This window comes from Parasteatoda tepidariorum, chromosome 1 (genome assembly GCF_982258835.1).
Source record: "Parasteatoda tepidariorum strain Cologne lab strain chromosome 1, Ptep-v5.0, whole genome shotgun sequence".
NCBI classification, from domain to species: Eukaryota; Metazoa; Arthropoda; class Arachnida; order Araneae; family Theridiidae; genus Parasteatoda; species Parasteatoda tepidariorum.
This window is the reverse complement of record NC_141755.1, coordinates 46,087,861-46,108,698: the sequence shown is the minus strand read 5'-3', so window position 1 is coordinate 46,108,698 and position 20,838 is coordinate 46,087,861. Positions and strand designations below refer to the sequence as shown.

The 20,838-nt window shown below is 29.3% G+C and overlaps 1 protein-coding gene across 1 annotated transcript; it reads right to left on the bottom strand.

Moving 5' to 3' along the window:
* Nucleotides 1-1,151: 1,151 nt before the first annotated feature.
* On the bottom strand, nt 1,152-20,617 carry LOC139425506 (uncharacterized). The gene is made up of 3 exons (XM_087165443.1): nt 20,318-20,617; nt 17,684-17,829; nt 1,152-1,666 (listed from the first exon to the last, which is right to left on the bottom strand). Exons 1-3 carry the CDS (start codon nt 20,555-20,557, stop codon nt 1,564-1,566), a joined length of 489 nt encoding a protein of 162 aa, XP_087021569.1. The 5' UTR covers nt 20,558-20,617; the 3' UTR covers nt 1,152-1,563.
* Nucleotides 20,618-20,838: the final 221 nt, after the last annotated feature.

Sequence of the window (20,838 nt, the reverse complement as noted above, 5' to 3'; positions counted from 1 at the left end):
AGTTCAATATGTAATTGTTCGCAGTGCATTGTTTAAAGTAGGTATTAGGTAAGTTTCTGATGTAAGTAGGTTTCCGATGTGCGTTTTTCCCATTATTCTATGAAAATAAGTCTCAGGTCGATTGAACTAATAAGTTTGAAATTATTAAGCTTTGAGTTATAAGAAACAAGTTTTATACTTAGATAAATTTATGCATCTGATTTATCTGTTTTGAAAATATTTTTCCCCGTGTATTTTTTGCACTGAATTAAGCAAAATTAAACACGAATCATCAAAATTAATAGTTTAGAATTATAAAGGATTTAATATAAGAAAAGTACGTAGCTTTAAATGATTTTCTAATCTATGTTAAATGTTTAATGTTAGAAAAACTTAATACGTAGTTTTCAGACTACATCACAGTCTGAAAACTTTTACTAAACAATCTCGCATGCTTCCATTCCTGAATTTTGATGAATTTATTACGAAAGTATGTTCACATCATAATCACTAAATGTTTGATATGAATGTTATAGATTTTTTTAAATGTTATAGATTTTTTCGGTTTGAAAACTTTTGCTGAACAATCTCGCATGCTTCCATCAGGGTGCGTAGCCAAATCTTTGAATCAAAAATAAGCACTTTTTAAAAACTTTTCAAGCACTTTACAAAAATTTTCAAGCACTTAAAAAATTCATATTCAATCAATGATATTATTGAAAAACAAAAACTTTTTATAAACAGTTTTAGCGTTAAAAAAAAAGGAAACGGGCGTAAATCAAAACAATCAGTACTTTCCCACATCACCGAGTGAATTCAACTTGACCCTGAACAAAATTCGAACAAAATTAAAATAAATTAAAAAGAAAATTTTTTTGTAAGGATCTGATATTCTCTCTCTGAATTGGAGCACTCGGATTTCGGTTAATTGTGCGCGCATGCGCAAGTCATAACGTGGGTACGACATGAAGTCCGCGTGAATGATTACGTAGCAAGTTCCCCATTTTTCGTGAAATGCATGGGATCCACCAAATATCACTGAAGGGAAAAAAAATTATTCGGAAAAAAAGCAATTTTTAAAAACGCCAGCTGAAAAAAGCACATTTAAAAGCATTTAAAAACGAAATCCCCCAAAAAGCACCTTTAAGTACTTTTTACAAACGCTACGCACCCTGCCATTCCTGAATTTCAATGAATTTATTACGAAAGTATGTTCACATCATAATCACTAAATGTTTGATATGAATGTTATAGAATTTTTCTAAGCAAGACGATAGTGACAAGCATTTATTATCACTCAAAGCGTTGCAACAATCAGAAAAAAAGGATTGTTTTTATAATTTAGAAAATTTCATTTCAAGGAAAAAATCTGCTCAAGCATTTGTTTTGAATTCATTTTTAAAGATATCTACGATTAAACATTAGCTTTGAGTTTTAGAATTCACTCAAAAATACCATAATTGACTTCAAATGAAAAGATTGTGTTATTATGTATTTATTGGACAGAAAACTAACACAGTGAATAAGAAAATTTTTCTTCAAAGGTTAAAACTCCGCTCACCATGCATCACTATTAAATAAGCTTCAATGGACTCGCTGAACATTCTCAGTGCTAGGCTCGCTTGCACTGAGATCAGAACCGCAGCCTCGAGATTGTGAGGGAGCTGCACTCATGCCATACGAAACACTATAAGAGAAACAATAATTATTATAAGGATACAGTTCTGGAGACGTTGACATATTTCACCGTGTCTCAGAGACAACAGATTTCTATTCTATCAAAATTTCAAGACAAAATTATTTTAATTAATTTTCCACTACATTCGTAAACTCAAAGATGGCGAATCTATGGTACCTGACAAGCATTTCGGTTGTGAGCAAAAAGAACCCATTAATTTACTTTTGGTCACTATAATATTCTTTTAAAACATTAAAAGAAACACACATCCATAATGCAAGTGGCCATGAGAGGAGGATTCAGGAAAAAAATAGGATTTTGTATGCCATTTAATCTTCTTTCATAAGTCTTTGGTCCCGCAGTGGACTGATCGTTAAGACACGGTTCCCAGCAGATCACCGAAGTCAAGCATCACTGGCTGCGGTCAGTAACCGGATGGGCGACCACTTTGGTCAGCCTGCGTAGGGATCTTGGGTGTGCGGTATCGATCCTCGTTAAGCCGCTCTTCCGTAAATTGCTCGACTTCACTCGCAGGTCGTCGGACTACCAAGGCAGGGGAGCCATCCTCGCTGCAGAGGATCAAAATTGCGATGGCATGTATTCAGATCATCCTCAGGGATGTTTCCCAGACCATCGCAAATAGCCCATTGTGCAGCTCTAGTAGGACGTAAATAAAGTACCAACCTATATTCATTGATTATACTGTGATAAGCACACACAATAAAAAAAATATGAAACGAAGCGAAAACAGCATGAAAGAACGTTAATATAATTATTTAAAAAATATTGTAGATATTGTAAAAATAAATAAAAAAATATTTAATTAGCTGAAATTTTTAATTACTTTAATTTGATAATTGAGTTTTCAACAAAATAAGTTTGTTATCAACTCCAATATTTCCGAACATTTTACTTTCAAGAAAAAAATTAAAACACTAAATTACTTTAAAATGTTTTCATCAGCAATAGCTATGCAAATCGTACAGAAAAAAATACCAAGCAAAACAATAGTTCGAAATCTTTATCAACATGTTCTTCACTGTTATATTAGTTAATTATTAATTCACGAAAGCAAAGTTTTAAAATTCTTCACTCTTTTGTATCTGCTTCATTAAACAAAAAATCCAGGAAAGAAGACACTAGTCAAATTCTGGTTAAAGATTTAATTAAGGGTACAAGTATTTAATTAATTATACGTAAGGAACCTATCGATCAATCACATTCTTTTGTTAAATATTAAGTGGAAAAAAACTTCTTTTTTGTTATGTCATTGATTGATAAAAAACAATAGTGGTATGTCTTGAGAATAATTATTTTAAAGAAAGAATTTACTGTTTTTATACAAATAAACGTTAATATTTTATTAAAAAATTAAATTAAGGTATTAAATTAAGGAATTAAAATTGATAACATACTTCACATTTAAGATACAGTTTTTATCATTTTTAAGATCTTTTATATTAAAAACCTGCCAAAAATCTGAAATCTTGATTGTTGTACTTTTTTTTAATTGCTCAATTTCTTTCTTGTTAAAGAAGACTTTGAAAAATGAATAAGGGGATGTTTGAGCACTTAACTTTTTTCTCCGATGTAAAAAAATTACGAAAATTAAGTTCGATTTTGGTCATAAATGTCAATTTTTGTCATTTTTCTGCCCTGAAAATCTTCGTAAAACAACAGCACTCCAATATTTTTCTTTACTGAATTTTAAAGTTTACTATCAGGAAAAATCTCTGGGGCCCAACACTTTCCTTTGTTATTAACGATTCTAGTAGATACAGCTATAGTTAATGTGAAATCCAAATAAATGTGAAATCAAAGCTTAACCCCGTCCCGCACCCGACGGGGGTATCCGGAGAAAAATAAATGCGAAATCCAAAATTTCAAAAAATGCAGATTTTTTATTTAGTCCTCAGCAGCATCGTCGCGTAAAATATCTATCGAATAGCGCATGTAAAGGAAAATCAATGGGTTCTTGTTTCTTTTTCGGAAAAAAAAATTACTGAAACTTGCGTACTTTGTTAGAAATTACATCCTTTCCCCTTTTTGAGACAGTAATAATGGATCTTCCCCAACAAAATAAACTATAATTAAGAGATGTTTTAAGAATTCGGTGAGAAATTATAACTTGTAATTATGAAAGAAAAATACGCAGTTAGTTTATGGCACAAAAAACGGAAAAACACGGTTTTCTTAGTAATATATTTATATTAAGTACTGTAAAAATGAACAATAAAGCAAAAAGCAATAAAAATTATCGCTTATTATTTGCTCGTTCAATAGTGTAATTTTGGTTACGCTTTGAAGTCTAGTTCAGAGGCATTTAATGAAGTAAGGATATTTTTTTTCCCGCAATATTTTTTGTGAGGTGCCAATAAATGAACTTCTGCTAGTATTTAAATCTCTTTGCTTCGTTTTTTTAAGTACACTTGTCACTGTCTTTGATGTCAGTAGTTTCTCTCGTGTCTCTTCGCCTAGGAATGAAATATTTGTCACGCCTTACCATGAGAATCTAAAAACGTTGTATAAACATTTTTTGGATTGCACAACGTTTATGAACAGTGGTAAAGGATATAAACTTCTGTTAAGTAAATTTCAAACGTGCAAGCTCTTACTAATGCATGTAATCATCTGAAAAATGTAATGAACAAATATTATACTAATAGTATCAAAAGGTTAAACTTTTCTCGCAAAAAATATTATTAGACATACAAAGCAACAAAAAGATATTTACTTTCATCTACAGCAGGACAGAATCAAGAATAAGTTCTGCGTGTTATTAGAGTGGATATACGAGACGAGTTAAAAAATTTGTGTTTTAACGATCAAGAAATAAAATTCAGTAGGTATTATTTGTTAGAATTGAAAAGGGGAAAGAAAGATGCTTCAACTGGAATAAATACGAAAATGCAACAAAAAAAACACTAATTTTAATAATGAACGAGGAAACAGAAATAAATGTTCAACAAGTTATGAGATCCATATTCAACAATATAACAACAATATATTCAATTTCACAAAACCCGACTGTTATTTCATTTGCTAAAGATAGATATCCGGAAGAAATAGTTGATTTCTTCTGCGATTTGAAGGTAAAGTGCTTTAGATTGGAACAAAAGGCAAATTAATACTGACAGAAAGTAATTACTGGAGAAGAGTGAAGAAGTTTAACGTGAAAAAAAAGCTCCAATAAATACCAGATTATTTTGTCTCGTTAAATTGGACATTAAAAGTACAATCAAATTACTATTTTATGCCTTATTATTCAATTTTTGCTATACTTTATATAAATACATTACGTTAAATGCATTAAGAAAACATGCTTTTACTTTTAGGCTTTTATTAAATAGCATAACGCCTTAATGTTTTTTCATCCAAAATTATATCTTTTAATTGCACAGGAATTCTCGTTATTTTAATTTATTTTGAAATGAAAATTCATCATTTCTGTTTCTTTATAAAGGAAGGATAATTGTCTGCAATGTTAGAAATGTTTCGAGAAAAATGGTTAAATAACAATTTATTTAGTATTTGTTCTACCATATTCAAATGAAGCAGTCAAATAGTCATAAATAGGATGGTAATCAAACTGTTTTATTAACCATTTATTAACTGCTTTCACTTAATTTGGTTAAACATGTGTTTTAAGTGAGTAATTTTAACTTTTGTAGAAAATTGTTTTATGCTAAGATACTTGTTCTATGCCAAGAAATAACAATTATTGCGAAGAGTTTGGTGAATGTGCAAGAGTACGGGCCTTAACCCCCTAATATTTCCCTATTTTCTCTGTCCGCTTTTCAATATTAAATGCTAAATTAACTGCTACAATCAACCTTTATTATGAACACTTTTAACTTGTAAATACATTATTAGCTGAATACTCGTTTTTAGTAAGCGAGTCATCAACAAATCGGCATTAACCAATTCCACAAAATTGTGCACAAAACTGAAAGATATATACGGTTTAAAATTTTTAAATAACTTCAATTTTTTATTTATTTATTATTTTTGGCGCTTCTACAATCCCTTGCCAAATTATTAAATTATTAGGCGCACTGTAAGATTCCGCCGCATCTTTTCTGGGCAATTCCATATGTGACGGAATGACATTTTGACTTGCAAAATAACAATTAATTGAAGTTTCTATGTATCTAATTTCAAATTAAAAAAAAATTTTCTCATGCATATCATTATTATTGGCGTAATGCGCTTCATAAACTAAAAAAGCAGGATTTTCTATCTTTTTTACTTTTAAATTTACGAACTTTTTATTTGCGTGACGGAATGACATTTTGGCAACCAAGCTTTTGGCATGCCGCTTAGAACCGGTAGTTTCTGCGAATTTTGCAGCTATTATTTTTCTGAACTATTTTATACTTTTAGCATAATGTGTAAGCAATGTAAAATGTGAATTTGGAAAATTAACCTCAGGTTGGCTAGCAGTTATTAACATCTATTTGCTGTGACGGAATGACCGTGACGGAATGACAAAAAGTTTACTAGAAGAAAGCCTTCATTTAAAAAATGTTTTATTAATATGTAAATGATAAACAGAATGTAACAGATAAACAGGATTAATATGTATGTAAGAATTAGTAAAAATTTCAACATTTTGAAAATTAGGTTGTCTCTGAAGAGGTTTTATATCTAACTTGCCAATGTCACATCTTATCTTCGTTCTCGGGAAATTTATGCATTATTAAGACATGTGACGGAATGACGTAAAAGAAGTTACTTTTATTTTATATATTAAACTTAAAATGTTTAAATTGTGTTCTATATGTATATTTTTATCAAAATATTGCAAAAGGAAGATACATTTCTTTTATTTTAAAAGTATCTTTCAAGAAAACAATTTGAGCACAAATGTGAACAATTCACTTGTCAGCCATGTGATTACTTTAGAATGCTGCCAGATTCAAAACATTTAAAATTATCAAAAATGAAACGGCAATATGTAGACTTTGGCTATTTTTGAATATATTTTTAAAATTAAAATATGCAATTCATAAAAAAAAAAATTCACTTAAAAGTTGACACTTCCGTGGAATTGCCCTTCTTTCGTTTTGGGTCTCGTTTCGATTCATCCCCTGACTCAATTTTTTCCTTTATGCATCGTACGCTAGTTTCAGAAACCTTCAATCTTCGTGATATTTTGGGGTTTGAAAATATTTTATCATCCACGAGGGCCTTTAATTAGAGCTTTCTTACATTGCGAAAAATCAACTTTTTTACGTATTAGGAGAAGTTTCCAATTAATTATTCAAACACTGCTCACAAAATAAACAAATAACTGCGTTGCATAAAACTGCGAAACAAATAAACACATCGCATAAAGCCACAGAAACACGTCCGCATCTGACGCACGCGAGAACGCTACTGAAACCGGTTTGCACTTGTTTACGTTCTTGTATCAATTAGTTAACATTGTAATGCAATACGTTAAGAATAAATCATAAGTATATGAAAAGTAATGAGTATGTAATAAATTATAAGTATATAAAAATTCTCCTGAATAAAAACCCATTACATGTATGTTTAAATATAAAAGTATTATATATAGACTCGTACAAAGCATGTAATTATTAAAAAAAACTACAGCGCGTCGAGTAATTTAGCCATTGACTATATAATAAAAAATAGCCCTTAAATAGCTTCCACACATAATTTAGTTGTTCCTGGTTCGCAATACTTTGTGTTTCAGACACACTGCCCTGTTTATGAGATTTTTTTCTCTGAGAAAAGACTAGCTGAAAATAAATATTATTTTTTGTTTATGCAAATTTTTCATTATATAATCATTGTTACTAGCTGAATACTCCTTCTTCGTAGGGGTTAAAAAAACTAAATAATCAATAAATTGGTAAAGATCAACACTTCGAAATCATGCACAAAACTATCGAAATGTACTGACACAATTAAGTTTAAGCGATTTCATTTTTTATTCGTTATTTGTTATTCTTCCTGATGGTTTTGCGTTACTTCATTATTTATAAAACGCATTTAGAAACTGATCTCATTAAAATAAATAATAACAGTATTTAGCATCCTTTGCTGTTGCTCGAGGTAATTCATGACAGCTAAAATACACCTGAATCCTAAGGGGTCGAAAACTAAACCTTGACTATAAAATAAACCAAAGAAAAACGTTATTCAGCTCTAGAAGAATAAAATTTATGCAATTTCATTACCAATTAATTGTTGATATGAAAGTTTGGTGACGTAACAGTAAAAAAAAATCGATAACGAACTACTAAAAAGAATTACATTGTAACTTAAACCGGATAAGAATTATCTAGTTGAATAAATAAATTTTATCAAATTTTTGTCCCCGTGTTTTATATAGGGTCGCTGAATAAGCTTCTCTAATTGGAAATTTGTTAATTTTAAACTTGAATAGCATATTAAAGGTTTTCTTTCCATACTTTGTAACTTTTTTCTCTACTTTACTTTAAGAAAAGGGGAAAAAATTAATATTTACCCCGTTTTTCATTGCCATCGTAGGAAAAGAATTTTTTTCAGTTTTATTACCACATATAAGCTTAGCCTTTTATACAAGTTAGATGCATTTATTTATTATTATTTTATAGCATATCATCCAGCTATTACGCAATTTCCCTGGTTTCAGAAAATGTATTTCTTATAGCAATCAAATGTGATCCATTAATGGAATTTTGTCCACCACTATGTCTATATGATGCAGATATATGAAAGGTCAGAGCCCAACAGCCATTAGTTCTGATCAAAATTTTAGAAGATTTCTATTTTTTTAAAAAATTTCTGCTTAGTCCACTATCACTGGAAGAATTATTTCAGAAAAACATTCAATGTTGGAGTTATGTTGTATTGATGTGTAAAATCTTTAAAAAAAAATCAAATATCCCTGCGTATGCCATAATTTTTACGCATGAGATTAATACATATGTTTTAAAAATTACTACACAATTTCTGCAACAATGCTTACATATTTATTTAGGTGCGTTTGCTTGTATACCTCAAATAAATGAATTTAGTCTTGACAATATTTAATGTTAACAAGAAATCCATTAAATGTATGAGATCACGTTTCATGAAAAGGAAATTCTTTTCCATCCAAGAGACCGTCTCTAATGGTTTTAATGGTTGTGAAGTAGATCTCTATCTATAATGCCTCCTTTAATGCTGTTTCTTGTGGGGTCCTTCTTCTCAAATGCACGGATTCGCTTTTGTTACTCAAAAGACCAACAGATTCCTCAAATTTTAATGGGGAATTCTATTCTATGCAGCTGGCATTGACTGAGTCATTCAGCATCCCTCTTCGTTCCATTGAAATTGTTTGGAATGGCACATCATTCAGGTAACTAATGGAAGTTACGGACCTTATTATGCTATTTCCTTTCTTCATTGGCAAGATTTACATTGGATGCCTTTTGTGTCCCTGAATAGGGATTGCTACCATTCTGAATGCGGTAAGTGCTTCTAAATAACGATGTTCCACTTCCTTCTGCTCAGAATGAAAGAATGAGGGCATCAAATAGTGCCATCTAGGATTAGAATTATTTAAATAAATCTCTACATATTATAGAATTATTTGAACCCTCTCAGTTAAGCGAATAAAGGGTTTTAGATTTGTATTTCAACAACTACCCAGTAACCTAGCGTCTTCTTAAAGACCTTACGAGCAATTTAAATGAGCTGTCTTCGAAATATTACTAAAATGGTGTTGCTTATTACAATTTAATAAGTACCTATCGAAAGATTGCCAGTATGGTTTTGAAACACGCATAATTTATGTTTATAGTTAGAAATGGTTTACCTATTAAAATATAATAAAAGTTATTTTCATTCTCTTTTAAAAATTGAGATTTTATGTCTCTTAATTAGTCATGAATTATTCACAGACTACCACTTGGTCAATTATGTCAACTACGACCATATCCAGACATAACTAAACCATCTACTCCATTTGTGACTGCCTTTGCTCTGATGATAATCTGACCAGCGTCCTGCCAAAATTGAAAATGAAAACTGGTAGTAAAATTTAATTTACTACCAGTAAAACAATATTTGTAAAAACAATACAGTAAAAACAATATTTGTAAAATTATATATAAAATCTCTGAGAGGAATTTCTGTTCCTAAAAAATTAAATTGGAAAGGTAAAACAGTGAGTTTTTAACTATCCGTTTACTAATTTTAGCATCAGATTTTCTTACGAATAAGAAATCATACGCTGTTGGATAAATTGCGAATTCCAATGAAGCCCAGTTTTAAATATCATAAGAAACATTTTTATTCACAAATTTAATTCTCGAGAGGTTTTCTCGAGAATTAAGGATATTTTCTGATAGTCACCCCAAAACTAGCAAAACATTAAAGAAAAGCTCTTAATTTCCCCAGTACTTCAAATTTAATATTTTGTCATGATAGGTAATAATACTTTGAGAGAAGTTTATCAGGGGATATATTTAAAGGGAAAGAAATATTCTTCTTTATTATAACGCAGCTCAAATAAATTTTTCAATCAAAATGGTAAGTTTTTACAAACGCTTCAAAAGTTTTAAAAATGCGTGAAAAACATTATGAGAAAAAGTTCAATCTGAAGTTAAAGATAAGTGAAAGAAGTTGAAGAAATTAAGTATTGTTTACTTTGTTTAAAAAAAAATAAGACAGGGATTGGCTTTCTGAAGTTTAGGGTTTCAGCTTATTTAGGGGCATTTTTTTTCTGGATAAGAGGCTGTTATCACCAAAAGGAGGAAAACAGTGCCATATTTCAGCAATTTTGTGCTGGAAAATCCTGATTTTAAACATAAGATATGCATTAAAAAAATGATATGTTTGTGGTGTTGAGCCCAAACAGAGAGAAGGGAAAATAAACGTCACATCTCATCCTTTTGTCAGATTGGCTGAACTCGCAAAAATTTAAATGGTTGGATCTTCCCGAAAAAAAGAGGCAGTATACTTATCCAAACCATGTGATGAAAGATTTAGTTGGTTAAATTTAACACCAATAAGAAAAAGCCTTTAAACCATTACATTTTATACAAATATATACATTAAAGGTAAAATAAGTTTTAAATTAATTATATTTATATTTTTAAACCACATTAGTATTTAATTATTTCATTTATTTTCTACTCATGAGATAATTTTAATTTGTTAGGTGGGTTATAATTTCGCAATAATTTCCTTGTAATTTTGAATGGAAGATAAGAGAACTCCTGGATCAAGTACTGGGAGAAATTTGCCTTCGTGGAGGAATTTCGATGGAACTAACCCGCATTTGCTCTATATGGAGAGGAAAACAGAGAAAACCTCCCATGGTTAGCCGGACCGTAAGGGGACTCTCACCCATGATCCGTCTACCAATAATTATATTTTACGTTAGCATTGTGGTCGGTGCGAGCCGGTTTCGGGATTCAGATCTCGACCAGCCATTGCTGGGATAAGAACCCAACTTACCTCTTTAGAAGGCGATTGCTCTATCCCCTGACCACGGCTTGTTTATAAAATGTTGGCCCCAATGATAAGAATTGGTGATAACTTGCTTATCACGATTCTTTCAAGGCTTAGTGGGTAACTCTTGGACAAAATAAGTATGTTGTATAATTATATTAAATTTGTCACTTTCCTTATGAAATTTACTTCTATTTTGGGTATGTGCACCAGATAATTAAAAGTTTGAAATTAAAAAAGGTTGAATTGTGAATACAAAATTTTGGTACGATTATTTTTAGAGCTATTGTTAAAATTTATTGAAAAATATTAATTGAAAATTGGGGGAGGTTGTTGGTTAATTATAAATTTTTGTTGCCATAGATTTCCCCGAATTGAATTTCCACATGGTAAAACAATCGAGACAGATAACAAAAAAGATTTCTGTGTAAATATATTCAGTTATTAATTTTAACACACAAATTTACTCAAAGATTACGCATGGAATTTAATTACATTTGTTGTACTTAATTTTTTAATCAAATTTTGAAAGAGTAAGTAAATTTTTTTTGATAAATAAATGTAACTACAAATTATTTTAATTCTATTTATTTGATAAAAAATAGTATTTAAATAAATTATTTTTGAAATATTGAATTTCTATGTAATTATTAAATTTATATTAAAATTATTCCTTTTATCTTATATGTCAACCAACATATATTCTTTTTTTTAATGCTTAAATCCAAAAAAAGTAAACTTTGTATTATCACCATGATTACAATACAATATTAATTTCTCGGAGAAAGTTTTATTTATCAAGATTTTATAATTTTGAAAATTATTGTAGTTAAATCATAAACCCAGATAGCATTGTAAGCAGCAGTCTTCGTCAAAAAACTATAAGAAAGTTTTAATCAACTATAGTTAAATTTAACATTGGAACAAGTTAAATTTAACTTGAAACAATGTTAAATTTAACTATGTTAGCTTACGGCAAGCTTGTATAACCATCCCTTTTATATCAAACTCTGCATATCACCATTAAAAAAAAGTTGAGTTTTAAAACCTTGACAAACAAAGAAAAAGTTCAAAAACATGGTTTTAATTAAAAAGAAGAAAATATATTTTTTATAAACTTTATGCGTGTCTTCTTTTAAACTCTAAAAAACTAACATTCGAGCATTAAAACATTTCTTCTTCGTAATGAATAATAATTAACTGGTCAACCATATTAGGTAAATCAAAAGAAGCCGCAAGTACAACAGTGCTCGCTATCTGGAAATAAATCTAAAAACAAATTTGATGTTCAAAATATAATTTTTTCACAATAATTTAAAAGTATTTTAGCATTATTTAGAATGTAATTTTATTCACAATAATGTAAAATAATTTAGCACTATTTAGCATATAATTTTAAAGAATGAATGAACAATTAGATCCATTCTATCTAATTGAATGAAAAATGTTTTCCATTCTAAAGATAATTAATAAAGAGAAAAAGTATCGAATTCCCCAGTAATCGAATTAGTAATTAAAAACATTTTTCTAATTGTAGTAATAACTCAAGAGAAAATTTTTTAGTTTAGAAAGTGGAATGCTATAAAGATGATCTCAGAAATCAAAAGGCGCAATAGATTTCATTTTTTTTTTTTTTTACTTTATGAAATCTAAAATAGGTTGTTTAATCAATGAAAAATCTTATTTTGTTATTTATTTTATTAAAACAGTTAGAATTCTTTCATTCTTTATTAAGATTTGAAACATAGCACCCCAAATCAGTTTACAATTGAGTGAAGATTTTAATGAACTAATATCCAAAAAAAGGATTGTCAACAGTTGCCACGAAAATGACATGATTTAAATCGTTACAGGTCACAAACATTTGGTATTTGTGAATTCTGTCTTTTTATTTTCGCTTTCAAACTGGCTGCTCATATTTTCATGAGAGGTGGGAAATGTTAAAAATAAATTCGAATCATTCCTTATCTTTTCAATAAAATGATTTTCTGATGCGTGAAATTTATTGAGAGCGAAATGATTGAGCTTTCAACGATGAAAGATGTGGAAGTGTGAAAAGGGAAACAAATAGTGGGATGCAAGTGATTTTTCTATTTTTTATTTTTTCAGGAGATATGGGAAAGATATTGGAAAGTGTTAAAATAGCAAAACTGTGCAACAGAAGAAGAATATGGATATTAACCTTTTTATTGATATAATAATTTCCCTAATATCGGAAACGGTCTAGGTATTATCATATTTAATAATTGAGTTCATTAAAAATGACTACGATGTAGTCGTATTGGATAAAGCTGTACATATACATGGCCAATGATCAGTAATCACAGCTATGTTATTACAGCCATGTACATATAGTTGATACAGCTACGTATCAGTATCCATAGCCAAAGATCTGTACTAAACTCGTGTAGAACGATGCACCTACTTGTTCATGAATTTGGATTCATGGTCTCTATTACCATTAAATATCAATGCTTTATATTTATTTGCAAAGTATACGCAATTACAGCATACAATATTTAGCATAAAATTATATTGTAAGCTGTTTCTTAATAAACCTGGCCGTAAACTTGAAAATTCTACCTCTATATTTATATTTTGGCCGTTTATATGAAACTATTTTCTTTACAAAAGATTCTTTTAGTTAATTGACAGATCTTTTGATACTTAATAAGCATTTGTATACCTTCGTTTTACATACGTTGTTGTATTATATTATTATAAATCTTTTTATTGTACATCTTTGTTAAATAAGCATTTTAATCTTCAAGTTATCCGAATAAGATTCTTTTGTATTTTTAAATACAATTTTTAAACATTTCGTCAGCTACTGATTTGTTGCGAGAAAGTAGCATTTGGTCAGCTAAAAAGTCTGCATTATATTTTTGAAAAACACCATGTTTCTGTAAGATAATTAACAATATCTCAATATAATGTACGAACTTTTATAAAACTTTATAAAACTTTTGTACAAACAATAATTTTATAGTTAAAAAATATTGTTAGCAGATTTGTATTACTTTTTTGAAACATAAAGTTTGTTATTTCTCATAAACATTATCAGTTTTTTTTTAATTACTTATAAAAATTATTCATATCAGGCACATGTGATTTATGATGACGTTAAAATAAATCATTCTCCACAATCCATACAATGTCACTTAAAAGTATTTTCTTTTAATATTGTCTGCGAATAAATGCATGCACCCCAGCGACCATAAAAATATGGTTAAAGTTTTTTTTCTCCGTTTTTTAATACCTTTGTTTTTCTTTTATACTCTGTTTTAGAAGAAAATTCCCTACACCTTGAAATATGTCAAAACCAGCGCCGATGGACGTACGAGATTAATTGTTGTTCTAGGATTTAATGTAGCAGTTAATATATTTTTAATGAGGAAATAACTTCATTTTTTTATTGTCTCAAGAGACTGAAGATAAAAATGGCAACTTTTCTAGAGTTAAATATGTTCTCGTAAATCCCTTAAACATTAAAAGTCTATAGAATTAAAGAACTATAAAAAGTAAGGATTATTTGACAAATTAGCTTTCTTAAATCTTGTCTCTTTGAAATAATGATCAATGTATTTTTGTACCCGGAGACTCGATGCCCCATGATTATATTGCAAATAAATTTTAGGATTGTTTTTGGAAAAAATTATAGTATTGAATTTTATTTTAATTTTATTTGCAAGAATTAATTTATCCTGCTTTTAAAAGTTTTAAGCAATCATTTTGGAATATTCAAAAATGCAAAAAGCTTTATGAAAAACAAATGAGTTGATCTCCTCGTTAAAAAATGTAAAACAAAAAAATATTACTGGAATAATAATTTCTAAAAAACCAAATTGCAAAATAGTAGTTTTTGGAGCAAAATATATCGAGCAGTTATTTCATAAATTGCAAGAAGGATTGCACCCTTTCTCTGGCTTCCAAAAGTATCGATGATATGCAATAGAGTAATGAAAGTGGTTTAGATGATGATAAAACATTTAAATTTTAAAGAAATAATATACTGAATAATTTCAAGAATAAATAATTTCTAATCAGTAAAATCTTGAAGTATAATGGTGGCTTTTGATATGAGAATGATAACGCAATGCGAATTTATTTCGGGAGCGTTTTAAGTGATGAGTTCTGATACAAAGTATATAGACACACCATTCACTGGAATATGTTTTAAAATAAACTGTGACAACCCAGGTTATGCAGAACCTTAAGTAAATTTAATTTATGACTGCAGGTTTGTATTAAATATTTAATATGAGGCAAGAAATTTAACTTAAAATCTAGAATCAACCTGAGCAAATTTATTGCTGTAACATCTAGAATACGAAAATTATCAAGAGAAATTTCGTGATCTGGATGAAGGTCCCTTTTTTGGCAATTACACAATGTTTAAAACATTCAGATATATCTTAAAAAAATACTTGAAATTTATGAAAGGGTAAAGTGAAATATTTATCTAACTATATATATTTATATTAGTAGACGTAGTTGAATAATTGTAGGTGACACATAGTTGTAAGTAAATAATTGTTGTAGTATTGAATTTAAATAAATGTAGGGCTTAATGGCACAAAGTCCAAAAAATGCTGTGACAAACAAACGGTTCCTAAAACAGATGAAAAAAATAATACATATAGTGCCAATTAATCTTATTAAAATATATTATATTGATAAAACGGTACAAAACACACTAATGCTTTCAAAGTTCATAAACTCAGATAAAAGTAAAAACGTTAAAATTGAGCAAAGTTGGGGAAGATGGTACGTAGGTAATAAAATACAAAGTGAATAAATTATCCAAAAACAGTTATATACAGTATAAAATACCAATAACATGTAAAAATGCAGAGATGTTGGGATGATGGGCTTTGAACTAACAAATCTGATGGGATAACTAATCTTGTACGCATAAAACAAAGCTACCACCAAAGTAAAAAGATACCGGTTAAAACAAGTACAAATTATTAAAATCTGATGAAACGTGAGTAAAACATTACATGTACTGCATTAAGGTAGAGGCTCTCTGAACATCAGATAAAAATGCATTTGTGTGACCGATTCTGAGGCGAGTGAATTTGACGTCTTAACTGCAGAAACGAAACACAGGCATTGTTCCAAAGTTATATCGGCGTGCAATTTATTGTTGTGTTGAAGATCCTACTGCTGTTTCAATAAAGAGCTAAGAGGGTATTGGAAGATCTAGCGACTGCATCTGCCAAATCATTGCCCGGAATTCCAAAATGACTTGGAATCCAACAAAACGAAATATCGAACTCATTCTTATGAAAATTAAATAATATATGCAGTATAAATCATAAAATGCTCCAGTTACTGAAATGCTCCAATAAAGGCAAAATATGGAAATGCTCCAGTTGAGCTAAAGAGCTCATACTGTCTGCATAGATGCAGTATTCTCGGATCAAACCAGCTGAAATAAGTCATAATGCGAATAGAATTGCAACGGCTTCAGCTGGGAACAGATGTTTTTTATAGTTTTGTGTGACATTAACAGTAATGATACCACAGCCTACATCATAGCCTGGAGATGTTGAGCCATTTGTAAAGATCGGAACATATTGACAATATTGGAGACAATGAGCATCGTAAAGTTGCTGAAATATGGTATGTTCTACATGAGATTTGCTATGTGGATCAAACGATGAAGGAAAATTGCATGGTGAAACAGTCCAGGGTGAAATAAGTAAGTGATCAATTGATTGTGTTGGTGAATTGTAAGTATTAAAGGAGTGAGTAATTTCATGCAAACATTAAAAGGGCGAGTGCGAGAGGGCCAAGCTTCGTACAAACACAACAAGCTTGATGAAGTTGAATCGCGTTTATAGGGTGTTAGGTGGAGGACAGGGACACGGATGTATCCACGCGACAAACAGCGGTCTCTTCCCTTCCAAGTGGTAACACCGAGGAACCCATCTAAGACTAACACAGGCGAAAAACCCTCATCAGCTAATCTTTGATCACTTAAAATCACTTAATCCACTAATTTTGGCAACCACGTGGTAGAGAGAAAGAGGTAAGCAAGTGAAAAGTGAGAGGAAAAGAAAATTAAGAAAGATCATTAGAGCACTCCGGTTAAACACTAATGATTTCTAGTGTTAAACTTAAAAACGTAAACCCCCGGAAGAGTGAATTGAATTGAATATGAGCTAAAATGGCACAAGGTTCAAGCAGGACATGACGATCATATAGTAAACCAGACGATCATATAGTAAAAAAAAAGGCACGAATTAGATAAATGTTTCGATTTTTTTTGAAAACGAGAACAAAATCGAATTAAAAAAATTCAATTAAATGCAAGCTGCACCGAAATAGTTAAAATCTAACAACTTCCAGCATCAGCAATCAATCCACATTCTATTGATGATTTTGATTTGTCTATTTAATGAAGCAGTGGTTAATTTTTTATATTACTTTTGTAAGATCAAATAGTAAAAAGTAGTTTACAACTAGTAGCAGAGAAGCGTTTAAAAACCATTGGTAAATAAATACAGTAATAATATGAATTAAATTGTGGATTACTTACTTAATGCTTGCTTTTAAGGAACTTTAGAAAAATGTATCTCTTACCGTCTTAAGACAGGCAATAACTGATCTTTCCTTGTATACAGGTGAAGAGCTAAATGAGCCCAGTCGTAAAACTTGCAGGTGAAAAAATACAAAATGTAGCTGATTAAAGGCATAAGCACCCAGAAGCTTAATACAAGCGAAAATATCTACGAAACAAAAGAATTTACATACATCAGTCACGTATTTTAAAATAGGGAGATACAAAAAATCCTATTCACATTTTCAATTATCCATAGAAACTGTATTTCTCATTCTGAAAATCTAAGTCTTGAAATCTAATATGAAAACTAAAATATAAATAAGCTTTTTGATGAAAGTTTTATTAACATTCCATCTGAACGAGGAACATTTTTACCATAATTCAAAGTTTGGATACGTTTTTAAACAGTACTCTTTATAACGCTTAATAATACACAGAAAATAAGGGAAGACATCAAAAAAATAATCAAAAGTAAGAATTTAAAAAAAAAAATAAAGAAATATTAATTTATAAAAATTATCAAGTTTTTCAAAAAATCAATGAAAATCGAATTAATTATGAAAAGATTTAGCTTCTTTTTTAAGCTCTCACAGTAATCCGCAAAGGTGCTCTCTGAAATTGTAACAATATGACCAAAGTAAAAATAAAATAATGGAAGTATCTTTCTTTTTTTTATCTCCAATCAATTTGTTATATTTTATTATCAATTTGAAAAAATTCCGTCTTCTATTTTCATTTTATTAATTTATTTACTTGTGTTACCTTCACACAATTATATTAATAAATTTTTGCCTTGTTGATATTGATACAATTTTAAAAAGCACCTTTGCAAGTATATTTGTGGAGCAGTCGTTTTTAAAGAATAATATTTTTTTTCTTTTTAACTCTTATTTTTAATAAATATTTTTTAAGTCTTTTTTTTATAATGAGGGTTGAATGTACTTTTCAGTCTGACACACAATTTATAAAACTTCAATTGGACTTCTTTAAAATTTATTTTAAATTCACGAATTTTTCCCCTCTATGGTATAAGATTGTTATTTCAAACGCTTATCAAAGTTTCGCACTGATTCAAGCACACGTCGGCATGATGGCATAGGCTTAGGGACACCTATTTTACTGGATGCACCATCAAGCTCTATGAAAGAAAATATATTTAAAAGTAAAAATAAATAAAATAGGCACAAAAAATTTAAAAAACAAACTAATAAAAAATGTAAAGTTTGTTTCGAAATAAATAACTATGTAAATATTTAAATCAGTTTAAAAATAGAGAATAGAAATGGCAAGCTCAAAGATGATTGCTGTATTGACTATTGCTTGTTGCATCTAGTATAAAAACTTACTGTGACACTAAAATGCCACATTCTACTAGTACGTGACTATGGCAACATTCTCCTATATCCATGGTTAACTATTCAAGTGCAAATCTAACTTTTAGGCGTTAACAAAGCTGTGACATATTGTTTACACCATTTTTCTAAAGCTTTCCCCGAATAAAATTTTGATGGCTGTATATAGAGACTTTTTAAAAGGAAAAATAATTCGTGTTGAATATACCTGAATGCAAGAAAAACTTTTATTAAACAATAGTCGATATTCACTTCTTAAAATTATTCTAATAGACTAAAAGCTGCACAATAGATGAATGAGGTGATATCTTATTGGAACTACAATTACATTCTTTAGAACAACAAATAAAAATAAAAAGTACGTAGCAAAGTGATTTAAGTATCTAAAAAATGCTAAAACTGAAATTGGTTAAAAAAAATAGCTTACAATAAAATTTTAAATCGATAAAAAGTAATTCAAAAATATTCACACAATCACTCAAATACTATATCACCTCGCCAATACTGAAAAATAATAATAAAAATCATTTTTCTTTCATCCTCTATGCGTAATTGTAATAGTGAGGTATAGGTCATAGTTACAGTAATTTTAATTCCATGGTAGCTGCGTTAGTTATAAGTTTTCTACTAAGATAATTATTTTATTTTTATTAAATTCTAAGCTAATTAATCTCAAGATCTCAAACTCTTTCATGTATATACTGCTCTATTGCGCGCAATGCGTAAGAAAATATTATGTATACGAGATGTTTTGGGAAGAAAAAAAGGAGTTTAAATTTGCTCAAAAAAATAATAAATTAGTAATGAGTGAAGTATTAATCTATGAGGAAATTTTTCTAGTTTTCAAATATAAACCTTTTGGAAAAAATAGGAAATGTGGACTGGACTAATAAAAGATGGTAAATAAATGAAAAAAGGCTACTTCAATAAAGTCCGGAACTTACACATTGCAATAAGTGAGTCAACTTGCTTATTCCTTTAATTTTTACTTTTAATTTATTTTCGTAACAGTAAATTAGTATTTTGCACTTTGTGATTAATTTCTGTACAAGTATTACTATTTTAATCTGTATTTGTTTCATTTCTTCTTTTTAAACAAAATAAACAATATTAATGCTAGCTGTTTTATAGCGGTAGAATATTACTTATGAGAGTCTTAACAATGCTATAAGATTTATGTTTGCCCAGCGCATAGATAAAACGTCTTGTCTACAATTTCCTGATATTGAAAATATAACATCTCAAGTGTATTTCTCCTCAGTAATCATGAATTAATTAAAACTGCAAATACTTGAATCTCACCATAGCCGTTAATCTCACGAAGAAATACAGGATTCTTACTCTTGTGGTGTAAGCTGGTGCACGAGTCAGAAAAAGTTTTGTTTCTAACAATCTAATTAATTTTTCATAAACAAATGTTATCATCAAAAAAAGATTAATGAAATTAATTTGCCACATCTTTTTCTTACGCTTTGTTTTGTTTTCAACTGACACAAGAAATCGGAAATATAAACATTTTTTTTTTCTGAAAGGGAAAAACATTTCATGTTTTTGTTGACCGCTTTCAAACAGTTTTTTATTTTTATTAGCAGACAATCAGAGTTGAATTTCCTCTCAAATAATTCATCCATATGTAATTAAAATTACAAAAATTCCTATCTGACTAAAAACTAAATTATATAAATTTTTTATATTCTGTTTACTTCTTTTGTGATTCTTTTGTGTTCGATAGATAAGCTTTTTTTTCTTAATTTAAATAAAAGTTTATAAAGATAGGATTACGTAAATTTATGTTGATTTGATATTTTTAATAATGTGCATTT

Bases quoted from the DNA above. Each gene is read 5' to 3' on its own strand.
- LOC139425506 (XM_087165443.1), bottom strand. From the start codon at position 20,557: ATGTTTTTCCCTTTCAGAAAAAAAAAATGTTTATATTTCCGATTTCTT. The intron at 17,830-20,317 runs GTGAGATTCAAG...TTTGTTTCGTAG, and splicing joins TCGTGAGATTAACGGCTATG to ATATTTTCGCTTGTATTAAG. The intron at 1,667-17,683 runs GTAAGAGATACA...TTTCTCTTATAG, and splicing joins TTATTGCCTGTCTTAAGACG to TGTTTCGTATGGCATGAGTG.